General features: G+C 52.5%; 5 protein-coding genes across 5 annotated transcripts; 3 read left to right on the top strand and 2 right to left on the bottom strand.

Moving 5' to 3' along the window:
• Positions 1–1,975: 1,975 nt before the first annotated feature.
• CCOS01_02939 (uncharacterized protein) lies at positions 1,976–3,319 on the top strand (the record flags this gene model as incomplete). The annotated part of the gene is made up of 6 exons (XM_060451125.1): positions 1,976–2,007; positions 2,069–2,113; positions 2,182–2,416; positions 2,471–2,635; positions 2,686–3,132; positions 3,188–3,319. 6 exons carry the CDS (start codon positions 1,976–1,978, stop codon positions 3,317–3,319), a joined length of 1,056 nt encoding a protein of 351 aa, XP_060317390.1.
• Positions 3,320–4,327: 1,008 nt separating this feature from the next.
• CCOS01_02940 (uncharacterized protein) lies at positions 4,328–6,117 on the bottom strand (the record flags this gene model as incomplete). The annotated part of the gene is made up of 4 exons (XM_060451126.1): positions 4,328–4,484; positions 4,633–5,618; positions 5,689–5,837; positions 6,003–6,117. The coding sequence occupies 4 exons, from the start codon at positions 6,115–6,117 to the stop codon at positions 4,328–4,330; spliced, it is 1,407 nt and encodes a 468-aa protein (XP_060317391.1).
• Positions 6,118–8,031: 1,914 nt separating this feature from the next.
• On the top strand, positions 8,032–9,239 carry CCOS01_02941 (uncharacterized protein; the record flags this gene model as incomplete). Its single annotated transcript, XM_060451127.1, has 3 exons — positions 8,032–8,823; positions 8,877–8,956; positions 9,020–9,239. The coding sequence occupies 3 exons, from the start codon at positions 8,032–8,034 to the stop codon at positions 9,237–9,239; spliced, it is 1,092 nt and encodes a 363-aa protein (XP_060317392.1).
• A 1,531-nt stretch (positions 9,240–10,770) lies between these two features.
• CCOS01_02942 (alpha amylase) lies at positions 10,771–12,351 on the bottom strand (the record flags this gene model as incomplete). The annotated part of the gene is made up of 1 exon (XM_060451128.1): positions 10,771–12,351. One exon carries the CDS (start codon positions 12,349–12,351, stop codon positions 10,771–10,773), a length of 1,581 nt encoding a protein of 526 aa, XP_060317393.1.
• Positions 12,352–16,217: 3,866 nt separating this feature from the next.
• CCOS01_02943 (uncharacterized protein) lies at positions 16,218–18,479 on the top strand (the record flags this gene model as incomplete). The annotated part of the gene is made up of 3 exons (XM_060451129.1): positions 16,218–16,614; positions 16,743–17,561; positions 17,767–18,479. 3 exons carry the CDS (start codon positions 16,218–16,220, stop codon positions 18,477–18,479), a joined length of 1,929 nt encoding a protein of 642 aa, XP_060317394.1.
• Between the last annotated feature and the right edge of the window lie 174 nt (positions 18,480–18,653).

The following is an 18,653-nucleotide window of genomic DNA, read 5'->3' on the forward strand; positions in this document are numbered from 1 at the left end:
GTTTTAGTGTAGGGCCACCTGTTGGACCCTTGGAAAGCTTCACGCGAGATGAGCAGAACGTAGAAATCGTATTCCAACACCCCCTCCCCTCTCTCGTCCATCTCGTGAACGGTAGGAAAGAGGCCCCGCGCTCGCCTCGCTTCGAAATTTCGTTGAGACAAGGCCCTGAACTGAGAATTAGAGGCCGCTGTTGCAGTAGCCCCATGCCCTGTAAAGTCTAGCGCCCTGCCAGGCGTGGAGATTCGATTCCGCTTCTGGAAGCTGTGGAATATTCTTCTCGTTTTTTTCTCTTCACGATGGAAGACTGACCGAATGGAACCCCAGGTTGAGTAAGACGGCGGATGCAGCGGTGTATATTACCGAATGGAGACGAGGGCATCCACTCCCGTCCACCGGACAACAGAGTATCGTGCCGAACGGAACGTCCTCCATGTGAACAATACCGAACCATGTGAATTGAGTGCATAAGCCGTTTTTTTGTGAGAGCCAGAAGTGTACAAGCTTTATGCGTCTGACTGCCGGGGTTCCACAGCGCCGGTAGGGGTTTTTTTTTCTTTCGTCGGAGGTGGCTCCGGGTGGCGGCTGACGACACGGAATACGACCACAAAACTACAACGGTCGTGGCCGGTCATTTGAAAAAGCAAAAACATACAACACCAGGTATTCGCTGATCGTCACCGACTCAACTACTAATCTGGCCCTCATCAGCTTGTCTATGGGAGAGCGGACGGGATCCCGAATTTTCTGATGGGTGTGGTCGTATGTGCTTGCCTTCCAAAAGAAGTTAAATTATATTGGAAGCGGATCCTATGCACCGGCTCTAGGCTGACTCTGAATGTACACTGTTCAGCATCGATATGAAATCCTGTATGGGCTCCTTCCCACATGTCGATGCGTAAGTCTACGACTCTGGAAGCGAAGAAACCGTTAAGCTGCAGAAGAAGAACGATAGTCAGTGATGATAGAAGAAGGTAGTGGCAGTAGCAAGACTGCGTTTTGAGAGAGCCGCCAGGCCAGCTTTGCGAAGTCTCTTCCCAATGCATAGGAACGTTCTTCGCTTGAGGGGAGCCCTTGCTGTCTTGAGCTGTTTCGGTGGTAAATGTTTGTGCCTCAGGGACTCGTCAGTACCACCCAGGTAAATGGCAAGTAGTTGGAGTATCCTGCTTGCGGGTTCTCCTAAGTCTAGCAACCACTTGAGCTCATCGACATACTAGATAGGTAGCTAAGGTACTTATTGAGAAGTCGCAATCGATGGCAAATATGTTATTCAAGGTCAAAATGCATCAGGTTGCTCGCCGGACGCGTGGACCAAGGTAACAGTTCAAACTTCACGTGTGTCTAGTCTTTGACATATACTATTGGCCGTCTAGCATGTGCGTATAAGGTACTAAGGAAACCACTGAGTACTAAGTAAGTGCAAAACTTTTAAGATGATTCCATGTAACTGCCTATTCTTATCCTACTGTGCGATGTGGTGCTCTTGGAGTGATTGATCAAGCGAATGAATCATGCGATGTTTCGGTCTCAAGCTGAGTGACTGCTCAGGTGCTCTACTGGGCCATCGTTCTTTCCTCTCACCATCCCTTTGTTCCTGCCTTGAGAAGGGTAGGAACGACGAGTAATAACAAACGCGCCTTCTCTAGACGCCCTTGGCTGCCTAACGGGCAGGCTGTTCACCCGAGTTTTCTTTCTTTCCAACCTTCCATTTATCCCTCCTTGCTCACTCACACACTCAATCCCCAGGAAATTCCCATCGACATTACAAAATCCTTTCCTCAATACTCATCTTTCATCAATTCTTCTCAAGAATTCTTCAGATCCGTCAACACCAACATTCACATTATTACTTGTTGCTTGTGCCTCCACGTCAAGAAACCCTTCATTCTACCTCCCACTCTTCACGCCAAAAACATTTGGTGATCTTCTCAACATATACAGGTTCCAACACACACACACACACACCGAGACCACAGCCATGTCTTCCTACTACTCCTCTCGTCCTGGCAGGTAAGTAAAATGCAGCGTTATCTTCTCACTGTGGTCAATGGCACTAACAAATACTTCTCAGTTCCCAGGACCTTGGTGAGAAGCTTGGCGAGAACATGGCCGAGAAGTAAGTTGCGATATACGAGAATTGTGCCGACGCGACTAGTCTCTGACACCGCTGACACTTTCTTATAGGTATCGCTGCAAGATTGGCGGTGAGTGGAAGCCGATGTCCGGCTTCTCCAAGAAGCAGCAGAAGCTTGTTCAAGACAAGCTTGATCGACACGCTCGAGTCAACCGTGCCAACACTGGCATGGTCTGCCGCATTCACTCGGGTGAACCCGTCAATGAGATCCGATGTGAAGGTCCATGTGACGAGATTAAGACCTTGGACCAGTTCTCCAAGAACAACAGAACCAATGGCGTCAACGTGAGTACCTGAGACGCATACCATTTCCACTTCCGCTCACATCTTTGTGTACAGTTCTGCAAGTCTTGCCAGCACTGGATCAACACCCAGGAGCCCGGCTACACTCCCTGGGCCGGTCCTAACACTCAACTGGATCCCCTGGAGAACACGGACGACTACGTGAGTCACCTGCCGACTGATCCCTCTGAGATCTTTGACTTCCGTAGTGAGGTTGATCAGGTAAGAAAGACCATGAACTGCCAACTTGAACAAGACTAATGTGCTGACAGCCCCTCGCTCCCGTCACTGGAACCAACGGCCTCACTGCCGCGGATGACCTCTCGACTCGCATTGAGTCTATGGGCATCGAGACTCGTCAGCCCTACATTGCTGGCCCGATCGGCCTTGGGGCTAGAAATGTCGGCCATGCTAGCTACAATGCCGGCACCTCCGGCCTGGACAGCGAGAGCATTGCCTCTGCTGCTACCTCGGCTATCGCAGGTACCACTGAGACAGGTCGTGATTACGAGTTTCACAACACCTTCCTTGATGTCGACTTCAATGCCTACGACTCGGCTGGCAAGAAGCATATCAAGACCAAGGTCCCCACTACCCAGTCCAGTGGCTCTTCCATGATTAAGAGTCGCTATACCTACGAGGGAGGTCGCCCCGAGACCGGATCCAACACTACGGCTCTCGCCGCTTCGAGCGTTGCGCCTAGCGGTCCCTGGCCCGGTGTAAGTCCATCTATCACTTTCCAATGTTTCAGTACCCTACTAACGCACTCTCAAGGATCGTCAGCGCGATAGAAAGCAGCTCACGAAGGCGGAGCACCGCGCTCTCCAGAGAGGCAGGCCTCAGCCTCAAACAATCTTCAACCCCATTCCGTACGGCAACGGCGATGACGACAGTGACGACGAGTAGGAACCCATTCTTCCACGCGTCATCTGGGCACCAAATAACTCTATTTGGTAGCGGTGGTTTCATGCCGCCATGGAGAACATTTCCATCAGTGGTTACCCGACGCCCTCATCTGTCTCATTGTTTTCTTTTCTTCCTTTTCTTTATTTGAGCTTCTTTGAGTTTCTTGCCTGCGTTTTAATCGCAGCTCAGCGCAAAGCCATTCCGTCCCAATTTTCACGGGCAAGTCATCCGGCAACAAACAACCGACCAACCTCACATGCCTGAGGGAGTGGGAGGAAGTTTGATGTTTGCTACCAGCTACAGCGCAGCTATAGTGTATGGAAGCTTCACGGGGACAACGCCTGAGAAATCAGGGAACGCGAAGGGATGGCAGTTCTGGGCATATTTCCACGGATTGCATGGGGTTCGACTTCTCTCCAACTTTGCAACTTCTCAACGATAGGACGGTGGCGGTTCGGAACGGTTAGGATCATGGGAAGGAAGGCACGGAAAAGTTTTGCTCTTTCAGGTACCTCGATAGTCAGGTAACCGCAACTTCACTAATGGTCAGTTCACTTTGCAAATCAAAACGTTCCCTATGCAACCATGTGTATTTCAACTGTGTAACGAGAGAAACATGTGGCAAAAAAGAAACCCGAGACGCCCACCGCCATCCAGTCTCATTGCCGATGCGGCCTGTCCAATGTGTGTGTGTGATCCCGTGCTCCTGTCCAGCCGGGGTAATTCTTTTTGAAAATGCCCCCAAACCATACCCAAAAGAAGAAAACAAAAAACGATGTGTCCTCCCCGCGTGCCACAACGGGCGCGGAGATGATCCCATCCCAGATTCCAACATGATGCTGGCTTATAGTACTCCCGCCCTCAAGGTGTCGTCGACCTAACTGTAGAAGCCCCGACGTCCCTCGCCTTGCCGCTATGGATCAAGTAACGGAGGGGATCGGCTCTCCGACATGATCTCGATCGCCGAATATTGAGGAGCGATTAATGGCCTGTTTCAAGACAAGCTAATCACAAGTCGTTGTCTTGCTTGAAATACCCAGGATCGGTGTCGCCCCGATTCATCATCTCCTGAGCGTCTCCAACCTGCCGACGCTCCGTGATCTCGCGATCCTTAAGCCTCTTGTGCAGTGTATACCTTAACCCTAGCGTCAATCCTCGAGCGTTCCTGTCCCTCATGACTGCTGGTCCCTATTGAAGAGGTTCCGATGAGCTGGACAGACGATTGAGATGCAAATAAACATCCGTGCCATATCTACATTCGGGGTTAGCTTGGGGTTACGTAAAATAAGTCCATGGCACAGCGCGCAACTCACCCTTCCATGCTGATAAGTTTCAAGTCTCCGCCGAAGTATCGCGCGTAAAGTCGTGAGATAGGCAATCCGTACCCAAAGCCAGCCATAGGCGCTTTGAAGTCGTTCTTATCAAAGTCCGGGTCCAGATTCGGTGTGCGATCCACAGTGGTGTACATATATGTCCAAACGAGAGGTATAGAGCTTCGGGGAATACCACCACCCTCGTCCGAGATCTTGATGGTGATATCCTCCTTACCCTCTGCCACAATGACCTTGGTCACAGGGAATTCCTGTTTATCCTGACCGTGTGTTTCGACAACGGCGCGGAGAGAGTTTTTCAAAGTCTCAAAGAGCATATGCGAAAGATGCCCTGGAACGTACATGAAGTTCAGGTTAGGGTTGCAGACGAGTTGAATCTTGGGTGCTTCGAAAAGTCCGTAATGGTCCTCGCAGACAAAGCGCGCATTCTCAATGGCTTCTTGCGCGAGGTCCTGAACATTGGTCTTGGTACAGATGATGCCGACATAGGTGGGATCCCGGTGGTGGCTTTGATCGGTCAAGGCAATGTGCTGACCGATGAGCATGCGGATTCCTATGCGCGACATGTAAAATCGATCGAGGAATGACTGGATGTTGTTATCAATCTGCATGCGCTGTCTTTTGCGCTTGTACTCCAGGATGCCCTGTGCCATGGTGGTGACAACTCCATCGTGGCGCCTCTTGATGCCATGCAGGGCTTTGGCGAAGCGCTCGTTGTACAAGCGCAGCTCAGGCGGCCAATCGCCGACATCATCCACCATTGCAAAATATCTCCGTGCGGCGACGTTCTTCTGCTTGCTCCAGCCGTTTCCATTGGACTGCGGCAAAGAGGCATATTGGCCTTCCTCGATGCTCGGGTTTCGGGTTGCCTCGGAGAGCATTGGACCTTTCCCGTACGATTTGGCAGGCCTCAAGAGCCTTTCTTTTGTTGATTTATCCAAGTCAGGTCGGGGAAGTTGTGTGAGTTCCTGCGCGGAGGGATGAGTGTCAGTGAGTCATGTCCTTCATGCATTATGCGACAGAAAAGCCTTGACGTACCTCGAATGACTGTGCGTACCAGTCCTGCACTCGCTTCACGGAGGGCATGTCGTTGAGGCCATCTGGAAGTTCGTCGAGCTCTTGTACGCGATGGGCAAGGCGGATTGGTAGCTCCTCGGCAAGGAATTGTGAGGCACGGAAGAGGGTTCCTGGAAGCAGAATGAACAGTCAGCACCATGGCAGCTTGAACGAAAAGCTAGTCAAGTAGGAACTGGCGCATTGCTATCGCATGCAAGCTCCGCAAGCAACGGAGCAGAAGGGAGGTAAATGCAAGCCGTTAGGAAACGGAGGGGAGTTGCCAAGGGTTGACGAACCAACTGAAGGCTTCTCTCCAAATTGGACCATCTGCCTCAAGCTCACACCAGTTGCCGGGAAACTGGCGTAATGCCTGATGGTATCCATCAACCTATCCGTCTTCCTCCACGACATGTTGGGCGGCTCTGAATTGGCGATCTACTGTTGAAATGAGGTATTCGAATCGAACCCCGCGTGACCGAGTTGGGGCGGCCTTTACCGAGGCTGTATGACGCAGGGCAACATGGAACAGACACGAGCGGGCGAAATGCGGAGGAAGAGATGTCGAGGGATTAGGAGACGAGGTTGAAGATTAAAGCCAGATCTACTGCCGCATAGTCAATGGGAGTGAGGAGAGGTCGCGTGCAGCGTACGGGAGGTGTTTCGTGTAGGTTTATTTCTGGTAATGGAGACGGAATAGGAACTGGGACCTCAAGAAGGCGAGAGCTTGGGATTGCCGGGGACGACAGGAACAAGGCCGGGCCAGGGCTCCTCAGTGGAGAGTTCCTGATGCTCTGGGCGGACGGCAATGGTACGCAGGTACTTGCCCCGACTCGGCGTCATACTGCCTTTGCCCATGGTTCGATGATAGCACGATAAGTACCTCGACCCGGCTTACATAGCCGACCGTAGAGGTGCGCTTCAAGCGAGTTTCCCGCCGGTTCTGGCCGTAACAACGGTTCGCAATTGTTTAGCCCGAGGTGCGAATGTGTATGTTTAGGTCCTTTATTCGAACAGCTATCAGCCAGGTAGAGAATGGTGATTCGGGGCGTTAATTCGACGGTATCACGGCAAGACTCTCTGTGCGTTGCCAACTCTGTCTCACTTTACAGCGTGGGTACACATATCTACAGCTCTCTTACAGTACCACAATTAGCATCTCCAGAATAAACATTGGGTATGGTGCAGATAATGAGCAGTTTTGCTCTGTCAATCAAGGAGACAGTCAAGATAAACCAGCTCCAGAAAAACGGAAAAAGGACCGAGCCGTCAAACCACACTGATTCAGCGAAAAGAAAAAAAAGAAGAAAAAAAGAACAAGAGAAATCGAATAGTCAGCACACATACTTACCACCACTAGCTTGGAATTGAATGCTGGGCAATCAAGAGTCACGATTATATGTCGGGCATGTGACGGAGTGACGGACGGCGGAAAGGAACGGATCGTGGCAGTTGGTGTGTACTTCCGTCACTATCAATTTCCTTCTCCAACTCTACAGCACGCGACGACGGTCAACCGCGGCGGAGGAGGGGCTCTTGTTCAGCGTCTGCCCTTCCTCGTAGCCGAGAGAGCTGTGCCCGTGCCTAGGCTTGCTTGCTTCCCCCACACCGAGTCTTGAGGTAAATGCTGACATAAGGTAAGGTAGGCATCCCTAAGCAAGGTACCTTAAGGTAGGTGCACCTCCACTACAGCAAATGCTAGCAGCTCTACTGCGTAGCCGTCACCTCCCCAATCACATCCCGGTCGCGTCCTTCCCCCTTCTCGCAAAATGGCCCTAGGTAAATCCGTCTCCAGCGTTCACCCATTGTCACAGTCCCAGCTTGACCCCTGTGGTCACATGCAAGGCGCCACAATTCTTCAAGCCCCCCGAGTCCTCGCCCAGCCTTCACCAGCCTCCCACGCCTCCCAGAGCCACCTCACGCGTCGAACGCGCCAAAGACAAGACTCGACGCATCGCCAATTGGTCGGCCTCTTTGACCAAACAGCGCCCGATTCTCCTGCAGCTGACGCCCAAAATCCCCCAATCTTTGGCATTTGCACCAGAAGCCGCCCTTTCGGATCGTCTTCGGGAATACTACCTCCCACTAGCTTGCCGCGCCGTGCTGCTTTCATCCGGTGCATGCAGAGTCGACTCGTCGCATTGCAATCGAGCCCAAACCGGCAGTTCTTTGCCTTGTCGCGCGTCTTTTCCGTTCCCCATACCTCTGAGAGGAATACATACACACGGGGACTATTTGTCTAGGAGGCCAAAGACCCGGTTTTTCGGTTGGCCGGCCGCCGCCCTATTAAACATTGTCCAAATACCTTTTCCACTTCAATGACCAGAAATGTCGGACGGCAGATCGGATTCGGGGCTGGGCCTACGTTTTCTCGATTTGAATGACGATGAGGACGACAACAGCCCATGCAAAGGCCGCTTGCGCCGCTCTAGGAGCCAAACCAGCAAATCGGTCCCCGTAACGCCGCATGCCTCTTCACCGCAAATTTCAACGCCCTCTCTTCCCTCACCGATGAGCTATCGGGGCTTCTCACCTCTCTCACCGACTCCTCGCCAGCAATTCTCCACGCCCGGTGGTTATTTCTCGACGCCGGTGGCTAAGAGCCCCCTAGCGCGCTCATGGACCGAGGATGATCTCACTGCATCAACCCATTCAAATGGGACTGAAAAGACGAATGAGAACACTGAAAATACCCGAGATACTCTCGGTCTGATCCAGCGGCTCAACGACTTGGCGCAAAAGCTCCTCGCGGGTGAAGATGTCCCTGATACCAACGTTAGCGCCATGCACGGAAAGCTTGATGAGATTGATTCAGTCTTAGCCGGAGAGCCGCCTCAAGCAACACCACAGGGCAAGCCAAAGAATTGGCCGGCAGACGCCCGGAGTGTTGAGCATGAATCCTTGTGGACTTCGCCTTCGCCGTCATGGTTTCGGTCGGGCCTTTCGGAAATCTCACCGTCCTTCCGCAGCTCATTCAGAAGAGATACGCCCTCGCCTGAACCCACCGTCGAAAAGAAGCCCGCGGTTGATACTTTCCGCATCGCGTCCGAAGCAGCAAAACTCAACATCGAGCTGGAATCCCTCGTCACAAACCTCAAGGCCCGTCAAGAGGAATCGGAGGTGAGACATGAAAACGCCAAACTCGGGAAGGGAGGCCACTGACCAGAGTAAAGCACATCCACCAACTTCTCGTAACCCGCGCAGAACGGGCAGCACAAAGAATCATCTTCCTCCAAGGTCGAGTACATGACTTGTATGTCTCGAAATAGTCCCCTTGTGGGTTGTTCTTGTGTCTTTCCATACTGACTCATCGCAGAGAAGAAGAACTCCAAGAAAACGACTCGGAACTCAGCTACCTACGCCTCGGCCTCAAGGCTATAGAAGTGCAATGCCCAACCGATGTTGACGACGACCTCGCCCAAAGCATTCAGAACTGGAAAACCGACTGGACCGCCCTCAAACGCAAACGGTCAAAGCACAAGAGCTACGACCGCTCCGCTTACAGCACACCCGCGGGGACGCCGTTGCGGCGGTGACACTCGCCCTACCCCGACTTTGTTTTACAGCCTTCGTCTTTTATGCGTGATGACTATAGAGACTTGAACGAGTGATGAAGCCACAAAAAGTTATCAAGTACGGTTACGACTGAAGCATAGCAATGGTGTTTGGAAAGACAGCAGGATACCCAGTCCACGCAATCTCGCATTTTCTCTTAGGTCCCTTTACTACAGCATAGCGGATACCACAAAAAGTTACGATTACAGTTTCTTGTTTTTACCTCTGGGCAGTTGGAAGAGGAAAGGAGAGAGGATGAGAAAGGAAAGGGAACAGGTTTCGGTACATTTTCCCATGACCACAATTATGACATTCAAGCACACGTCGTTCTGTTTGCACAAGTGAGACCTAGCTCTGCATCACCCGCCAAGGAGAATATGGTTCTTTAGCAAGGTTTGTGAGCCAGCTAGACAGAGAAGTGATACCTAGCATTATGGGCTGGCACACACAGATATCAAGACTGGTTGGTCGTTGGCGCTTCACACGGCATTGTGTGTCGTCAGAGCTGCTGTAACTGGTAAGTCGTCTTGGTCTTGCTAGACGACGACGACTCAACGACCATCGAGCTTAGATTACCTTCAAACTAAGTCTCACCAGACGTACACGCCGCTGAGGCTTCGATGCCAACACCGGCCGTAGTGTTTCGTGATGGACCCTGATTGCCTCATACAAATATCATAAGGCCCAAACTACACGAGAACCAAAAAGAGTTCACCCCCCCGGTGCTGAACTGGGGGCTACATCTCTTGGTGCTCATGCTGGGACTCGAACCTAGAAGCCTGGTGTAGGCTAAGCCAGTTGAACAGGCTCGCCCGTAACCATCCCGCCAAACGGCAGTTTGACCTGACCTCGCAAGCCTGTGAGGCGCCTGCTGCCGTTGGTGACGGGAATGGACTTGAGGGGGGGTATATAGGCTTCTCTCGCGGCAGGTGTGGGAAGGTAAGGTGCGGTAGCACCAGCCTGCTCCTTCTAAGCCGGACTACCAAGGTAGCAGGCTACAGTCTCATGATACTGCTTGTGGGGCCTGAATGGAAGGCAAGTTCGTCCCGCCATCCATTCCATCTCAGTCTACGGAGTACAACCTAGCACTATGGAAAGACCCACCAGGCTTTGACCTAAGGTACCTAGCTACCTTACTTCCAAGTTCCGCATTGTTGTTATGGCCCGCCCGCCGCTCTTTCCTTGCTCGCCACACTCGTTTACCCCTAACTGAGCGACATACGGCTCAATCTGTACTCGAGTCGCGAGTGGCTTCACGAGCCAAAGTCAGCCCGGCCAAGAGCTTTCTCGAGCCCTAGGTAGCACGATGCTTGTTGTCACTGTGAGAAAGGCAGCACACTCAAGACACATGGCATCATATTACTATTAATTATTACGCAGACAACGCTCGACATTCAGTAGTCATCTACACGAGCATGATCATCAGGTTCACATAACGGCCTGATGACCAGCCTGTCCTATTCCGCTTCCAGTCTACTACAAATTCGAACGAACTCCCAACGCACAACACATCTACTCCAGCATCACAGCCCGTCTGTTGTAGCCAGTGTTCTTGTCAACACCGACCTTGACAGTGGCGTCCGCGACAGGCGCCTTGACATCGTTGCAGAGACCCTCGGTCTGCTCCTTGGGCAAGAAGACGCGAGGCAGGCCACCGGCGGGCATCTGTGCCCACAGACGGCCGTGAGAGGCAACGGTAAAGGACTCGCAGTTCAAGACGTCGACGATCTCGGCACCAACGGCGAAGCCGTGGACGTTGCGCGCAATTGAGAACATGACGCCGTTGTTGGCGGCGGAGCCGCCGTTAGTGTACATGGAGAAGAGCTGGCCCTTGCGGAAGCCGATGACGCGGCTGCTGTCGGTGCTGCCGTAGGAGAAGACGGCGCGGGTGCGCTCCTTTGTGAGGAAGTCGGCGTTGGCGGCGGCGGCGTGGGCGCGGATCTTGTTGGTCTGCTGGATCCAGCCGTAGAGTTCCGCCTTGTCGTCGAAGCCAGTCGTCCAGAAGACCTCGCGGTTGTTGGGGTTGGGGCCGCCGTTGAAGTGCTGCTCCTGGCCGTAGTAGACGATGGGGATGCCGTCGCGGAGCATGGTCAGAGCGTACATGTTCTTGGCGAGGGCGACGTCGCCGTTAAGGTAGGGGAAGCGGGGCTGGTCCTGGTTCTCGACGAAGGAGCCCCAGACGGAGGGGTCGATGGAGGACATGCCGGCCATGGTGTTGGCGCTCTCGTAGACCTTGTCCATGTCGCCCTCGAGGGTAGAGAAGACGGTGGCGAAGAGGTGGTAGCTGCTGTAGTCCATGATGCCGTCGAGGTAGTTCTGGTAAGGGGCGAGCAGGGTCAGGGAGGAGTGGCTGACCTCGGCGAGAAGGAAGACGCCGGCGGCCTCGCGGAAGCCGCCCTCGGTGAAGAACTCGGGCTCAATCTCGAGGGCGGTGTCAACGCGGAGGCCATCGATGGAGTACTTTGTGACGAGGTCCTTGATCCACTCGGCGTAGATCTTACGGACGAAGTCGTCCTCGGTGCGGAGGTCGGGCAGACCCTCGAGCCAGCAGAGCTGCTCGGACTGGAGGTTGTTCCAGTTGATGGAGCACTCCTTGTGGTAGTACTCGGGCTTGTTGAAGGGCTTGTACTTTGTGTAATTGCCGGGGGAGTCGTTCAGACCGGAGTGGTTGGGGGCGACGTCGACCATGAGGTACATGCCGCGGGCGTGGAGGGCGCTGGAGAGCTCCAGGAGGTCGGCCTCAGTACCAAAGTGCGGGTTGATGGAGTAGAGGTCCTCGGTCCAGAAGCCGTGGTAGCCCTCTCCGTTGCCGCCAACGTTTCCCTCGACGTTCTTCACGACAGGCGAGATCCAGATGGCGGTGGCACCAAGGTTCTGGATGTAGTCCAGCTTGCTGGTGATGCCCTTCCAGGTGCCGCCGCAGTACAGGCCCGGGGTGATATCGCAGACTGGGGTCGAGCCATCAGAGGTGGCAAAACGGTCGGTGATGATTTGGTAGATGCTCTGGTTTCTCCATCCGGCGGCATCCAAGGCCGAGACGCCTTGGAGGGCCCCGACGGCCAGCAAAGAGAGTGTTGTTGCGAAGGAACGCATGTTTACACAGTTGATGAGAAGATTATGGTATTAAGGCAGTGGTCGATTATCCAAGAGAAGGAAGAACAACAGACAAAAGGAGATACGATGTAAAGAGAGTCGGTTTGTGAACGATTGGAGTGTAATGTACGGCAGGGATCAAACGAACGATAACAGCACAAGGCAGAACGAGTGATTGCCTTGGCTTGAACTGCGGCACCTGTAGGGAGAGAGGGATGGAAGGAGGGAGAAAGGAGGAAGAGAGACTAAGCGGAAGTGTAAAGACAGCGGTTGAGTAGCATATATTGTATCTTCGCACCAACGAGGACCACGAGCAGTTTACTCCCACACACCAGACTCGTCTTTAGACGAGAGCCTCGCTTCGCGGACCCCGTTCGAATCGCCCCTGCCAAAAGGGCTGTGCTATTGGCAGAATACGAATAAAATGCCAGATCGAGTGGTCCCAGCCGATCTAGGTGAGCTCACGTTGTCCCTTTTGAATCAGATCCCGGCTGTCGTCCCCATCTGTAGATCCACTACCGTCCCTACCCATGCGGTGGATGGGGTGGTCTAGAGTCCTAGACGTAGCATCCGTTGACAGTTCGGATACTGCGAAACGCATCGTTAGTGGAAAGGAAGGATTTAAGCGAGGAGAAAAGTCAGAAATACGAGAGAAGGGGGACAACAAGACTCTTGGGGGGAGGATATCAGAGCCCAAGAGGAAGGCGGTCGTGAAGAAGAGGCTCCTTTCTGCGCATCCTGAACAGGGTGTTTGGGCGCTAACACAATCTACATTAGACAGTCGACCCCGGCTCTCCCGTCCGAGTCGGCTCGAAAACGGCAAAGCCCCAAGTCGGATAGTTTCCGGCGACGGGGGCTCTTCTCCACTTTCATCCCGATCGGTCAATATTCCACTATTCTATAGAGTGCTTTTCTGATTAATCGCGTTGGCTCTTCCGGCGTGAATGAGCGAATGGATTCCCGGCTTTTCCTAATCGGTGAACCTGCGTTTGGGAGAGAGTACTACGTAGATGTTGCTCCCCCTTCTGCAGTGCTGCAGCGCCGCAGTCCTGGAGCTTTTGTTCCTGGTCCTATCTGGGTTTAGTCCATCGGTGTGAGCGTGTTTGTCACTTGTGACGTTCCCACGTTCCGACGCAGGAGTAACGGGGTCTTCCGTGAGGCTGTGAGATCGAGCTCGAGCTCGAATCAGATTCAATGAAATGGGACCAACTGGTGGACTTTTGAAGTATCCATGGATAGCTCCTGAGGTGGGTAGGTGCTGAATTTGGTGAACGGGTGGGGCAGGCTAGCGCGACCTCCGAAGATGTTTGTTTCACAGCACCCTACCTTCTCCTTCGAGTCAATTGAGATATCAACATCGAGCCAAAGTCGTATCGCGATGTTGTAGAGATGTAACGACGGGTACAGGTATTTTGACCACTCTCAGGCTGTCGAAGCAGTCTGAAGGTAAGAGTCCTTCACATGAACGCAAACCCCCTTTCTCAAACCAGTTCATTCTCATCATCATCCTCACGTGGGCTGTTTCTAATTGCTCTTACTAAAAGACTGCTGATCGTCTTCGTATAGCGACAACATACTTTCAGTGTTCAATGTAATTGACTTTTCGTTGGATTCGAGTTGGTTGCCAGAGCTGTGTCGCTAACATTCTCGGACAATTGGTGAGATTTGAAAGTGGAAGAAAGATTTTGCGGAAAGCTTGGATCAGAGAGGACTTTGTCCAGCGCCACGTTTAAATTTCATAGATGCCCCTAACTTATCCGCTTGATTTTTGGTTGAAGACGAATCCAGCGACTCTCCTTCCTCGCCGAGTTCGGTCTTACAAGCATCAACTCTTCGGCTATGCAGGTAGCGGACGGAGGGTTTTTTGGTAAGGAAGGTACAGATGCTTATTGCGCAGCGTGCTCAATGCGAACGGCCCACTTCTCCGGATAATGAAAGATATATCAGACCTTCAGAGCACTTATACACCTACTATCCGCACTAGAATGAAAGATATAGATGAAGACAGAAAATGGTGAGAATATTCCCACAGACGGGGTACTCGTCCGCGGGCAAGGAGGTGAGCACGATATAGTGGAGAACCCACCGTACCTTAGATGCAACCTCTTTAGGCGGCTCCTGTGACATGACGTAAGTTGGAAGACGGCACATGGCTTCCAGCAGACAGAACGACGCGATGTGCTTGTGGCCGCATACGCATCCGCTACATGATACAGGCATATCTGGACTGTATTCTTGCATCCATGTTGCATTTGACATGCAGAGAATTGATTTTTAGATGGACAACGGCGGACGTTGCAAAACCGATGCCGTTGAAGTTTGAATGGGTCCCGCCAACCTTTTTTAATGGGCACTGCGACCTTCTAGTCTCAACTTTAAAAAGCGTACCTACCTTACTAAGGCAAGCACGCAAGCTCCTTCCACGTGCCCAGGAAACGAACCAGACGACATGTCTCCATGGTGTCGATGGGAAAACGAAGATGAGCATCGCTGTGATATCTTGGATGCACAAGAACTCCTGCAGCGATATTAACCTGACATGTCACTCACAGTCACATCGCACAAGATGTGGTGAGACTCGAGGAATGATGTCAATAGGACCATCGAGAGCCAAGAAATGCGGCACAAATCCAGCCGTGGCAGGACCGCTTAGCGCTTTCTGGGCACAGCATTAGGTCGCAGGTACTGAATCTTGACTTCACTGGGCGATGCCCCAAATCCTTGGCGATTGGGAAAAGAGCAGAACGGCATCACAGGCACGTGATGCCAGAATTCGAAACCCAATCAAGGCAGGCACAAGCTCCGAGTTCACCTCACCTCCATCTCACATCACATCACAGGCAGGGACACCCAGGCGTTCTTTCCCGCACTAGTTCACTTGACAGGGGCAGGCTTTCCCTCCTTCCTACCCTACCTTACCTGACAAACAACGGCGGACCCATCTACTTCTGCAGATTCAACGTCATCTCAACCGCCTTCTCTCATTCTTCTCACTACAGACTTCGCGCGGAAGCAATCCAATTTGCCGGCGTACTCCAACACAACCTCTCATCTTCGACGGGTCTGAGGTCGATCCCACCCTCTTCACATTCGAGTGAACCCTCCAGCGATAGTTTTCAACCGATGGAACGCGTGCTAACTTGTCTCCCCACATCCAGGTTTCGAATCCTTCCTACCTGGCACGAACGCCACCACTCGAAATCAAACAAAATATCTACACCTAAGTGAGATTGCTCTTACCACACCCTGCCTTACGAGTGCCGACCTCCTCTTTTCGTTCCAACAGCCAACACGATCATTCTCCAACATGAAGCTATCCCCCCTGTCACACCGTCTGCAAGCGCAGACATGGGAAGCGTCATGACGTCGTCCAAGATCCTCCAACGCCTGCCGGTAAGTGCGAACGAACTTGTCGATCTGCTGCTTCAGTTCCAGTTCCCATTGTCCCATAGTTTTACCAATTCTTGCGTGTTTTTTCCCCGCATTCAACCCCATCCCCGCTTTCCATTCAATCCATAGGTGCGACCGCGCTAGCCTTCCACCTTCTCGGTGTCGTTCGAGGTGAAGCTTGACGGAGAAGTCTCCGATTACGTCGTTGAACAAAGCTGCCTATCTTCAGTTTCCATTCCTTGGCGACTATCTCAGTACATAAGGAGCCAAGCTGTCCCAAGCCGGGAGGCTACCTTGGCTGTCTTGGATTTCAATTCTACCTACCCATTTCTTCTACAGTTTCTCACCTGCACCCCTTTGCCAGGACGTTCCCCCCTCGTGGCAGTGCCCAGACTTCCAGCTGGGTTCACCCCCCAAATACCGGCATACCATTATCTTCTCTACCAAGCTGAGTCTCAATTGTCGTCACCGTCAATATGGCCTCGGATCTGAAGCGAGAAAAGATTGGCGACCAATCGTTATCAGACCATGCCGAGACCGATTACGCTCACTTGGACCATCCAGGACGACCGTCCGAGGCCACGGCGGTTGATGAGGAAGAGAGAAAGCGTCTAGAGGCTTCGCGCAAGCTGGAGAACCCTCTTGCTGGCTTCACGCCTGAACAGTTGAGTCGAAAAGGCGAGGACTACTGTCAACAACATGGCATTACCGACCAAGAAGACATTCGGGCTTTTCGCCTTGGCGCCATGATCGCTGGAAATATGAACAAGTACGATAGCATGACGGAGATCACTGCCGATGAACGAGCAGTGCTTGACGGCGAGTCTACTCACAAGTGGCGGAACCCCAAGATGCTCTATGGCGTTGTTGCCGGTCGGTCTTCCGGTCTCTTTACTCTTTCTTCTACTTCTACCTTTTCTTTGTCTTGTTTCAGTCATACCTCTCCAGCCTCTCCCCGTCTCCGCCTTCCTCTCTACGTACAGAGGCTGACCCTTCCCAAGTTTGTTCATTCTGCGCTGTCGTCCAGGGTATGGACGAGACTGTTGTCAATGGCGCCCAGTCCTTCTACAAAAAGCAGTTCGGCATCGGAGGAGAGACTGAGCGAGACACCTGGCTTCTTGGCCTGACAAACTCTGCTCCATATCTCTGCTGCGCCGTCATCGGTTGCTGGCTTACAGAACCTATGAACAAGCGGTTCGGCCGCCGTGGTACCGTCTTTATCTCCTGTCTCATCTCTGCCCTCGCCTGTTTCTGGCAGGCTTTCACCAATACTTGGTGGCATATGTTCATCGCTCGTTTCTTCCTCGGTTTCGGCATTGGACCCAAGTCTGCCACCACTCCCATCTTCGCCGCCGAATGTGCGCCTCCTCGCCTGCGTGGCGCCCTCGTTATGCAATGGCAACTGTGGACAGCCTTTGGCATTATGATGGGATACGTTGCCGATTTGGCTTTCTACTACGTGCCTGACAGAGTTGGTATTGTCGGCCTTAACTGGAGGCTGATGATGGGCAGCGCCATGCTACCTGCTGTTTTTGTCTGCGCATGCTGCTACATGTGTCCCGAGTCCCCTAGATGGTACCTGACCAAGAACCGCCACTCCGACGCCTACAAATCCATGTGCCAGTTACGCTTCAAGAAGGTACAGGCTGCCCGCGATCTCTTCTATGCCAATGCCCTTCTACAAGCCGAGAAGGAGACACAAGGCATCGGTAAACACAACCGTTTCCTAGAGTTTATTACGGTACGCCGTAATAGAAACGGTATGATTGCGAGTGAGGTTGTTATGTTTATGCAACAATTTTGCGGCGTGAACGTCATAGGTGAGTTTTATTTATACAACGAGGTCTTATATGGTATTTGTATATATTTTTACAGTATATCTATGTATACTAGTATAGTGTATACGCGTATGGAACCGTTTCAAACGGTTGTGTATTGCATATTGGACGGTGATGGAAAAGATGCCTCAGACCCGATGTTTATTCTAATCTAGAGTATCTCAAACACTGTGCTAATCATAAGCAGCTTATTACAGCTCTGAGATCTTCCTGGCGGCCGAGTTCAGCGAAGTAAGTGCCTTGTCGGCGTCCCTTGGCTTTGGCATCATCAACTGGCTCTTCGCTCTTCCGGCTTTCTACACGATTGATACTTTCGGACGGCGCAACTTACTCTTGACAACCTTCCCATTGATGGCCATCTGTCTTTTTTTTACTGGATTCTCATTCTATATACCTACAAACCCCGCCAAGATCGCTTGCATCGCCTTGGGCATCTATCTCTTCGGCATGGTCTATTCCCCTGGCGAGGGACCGGTACCTTTCACTTACTCGGCCGAGGCATACCCGCTGTACATCCGCCCCATCGGCATGTCTCTGGCGACGGCCACGACGTGGTTCTTCAACTTCCTCCTTGCCGTCACCTGGCCTTCTCTTCAGGCGGCCTTTACGCCGACGGGCGCCTTTGGGTGGTATGGCGGTTGGAACATCATCGGCTTCTTCCTGGTGTTGCTGCTCGTCCCGGAGACTAAGGAGAAGACCCTCGAGGAGCTGGACGCCGTGTTCAGCGTTCCACTGCGGACTTTTGCGCGGTACGGGCTCGCGCAGTTCTTCTACTTTTGGAAGAGGTACATCTTTAGGCAGGACATTAGCCCGCCTGCTGTGCCGCATGCTGGAGGGGTTGACTATCATCGGGACTCGTTCAAGCAGGAGAAGCAGCACAACCCGACTGCTCGTGTTTAATGAATGCTAGAGGAACATTCAAGTATCGGAGACAAATCCTGCTGCTACTTAGCCAGACCAGCGTGGGACGGGCCAAAAGGTCCAGAAATGATTGCCGCTTTATAACAATGGCGTGATGGCACCACTATCTATCACTTGAGGAGTATATGGAGACTTAATGTACATCAGGGCAAG

This window comes from Colletotrichum costaricense (genome assembly GCF_030867565.1).
Source record: "Colletotrichum costaricense strain IMI 309622 chromosome Unknown Scaffold_3.1, whole genome shotgun sequence".
In the NCBI taxonomy this organism is placed as follows: domain Eukaryota; kingdom Fungi; phylum Ascomycota; class Sordariomycetes; order Glomerellales; family Glomerellaceae; genus Colletotrichum; species Colletotrichum costaricense.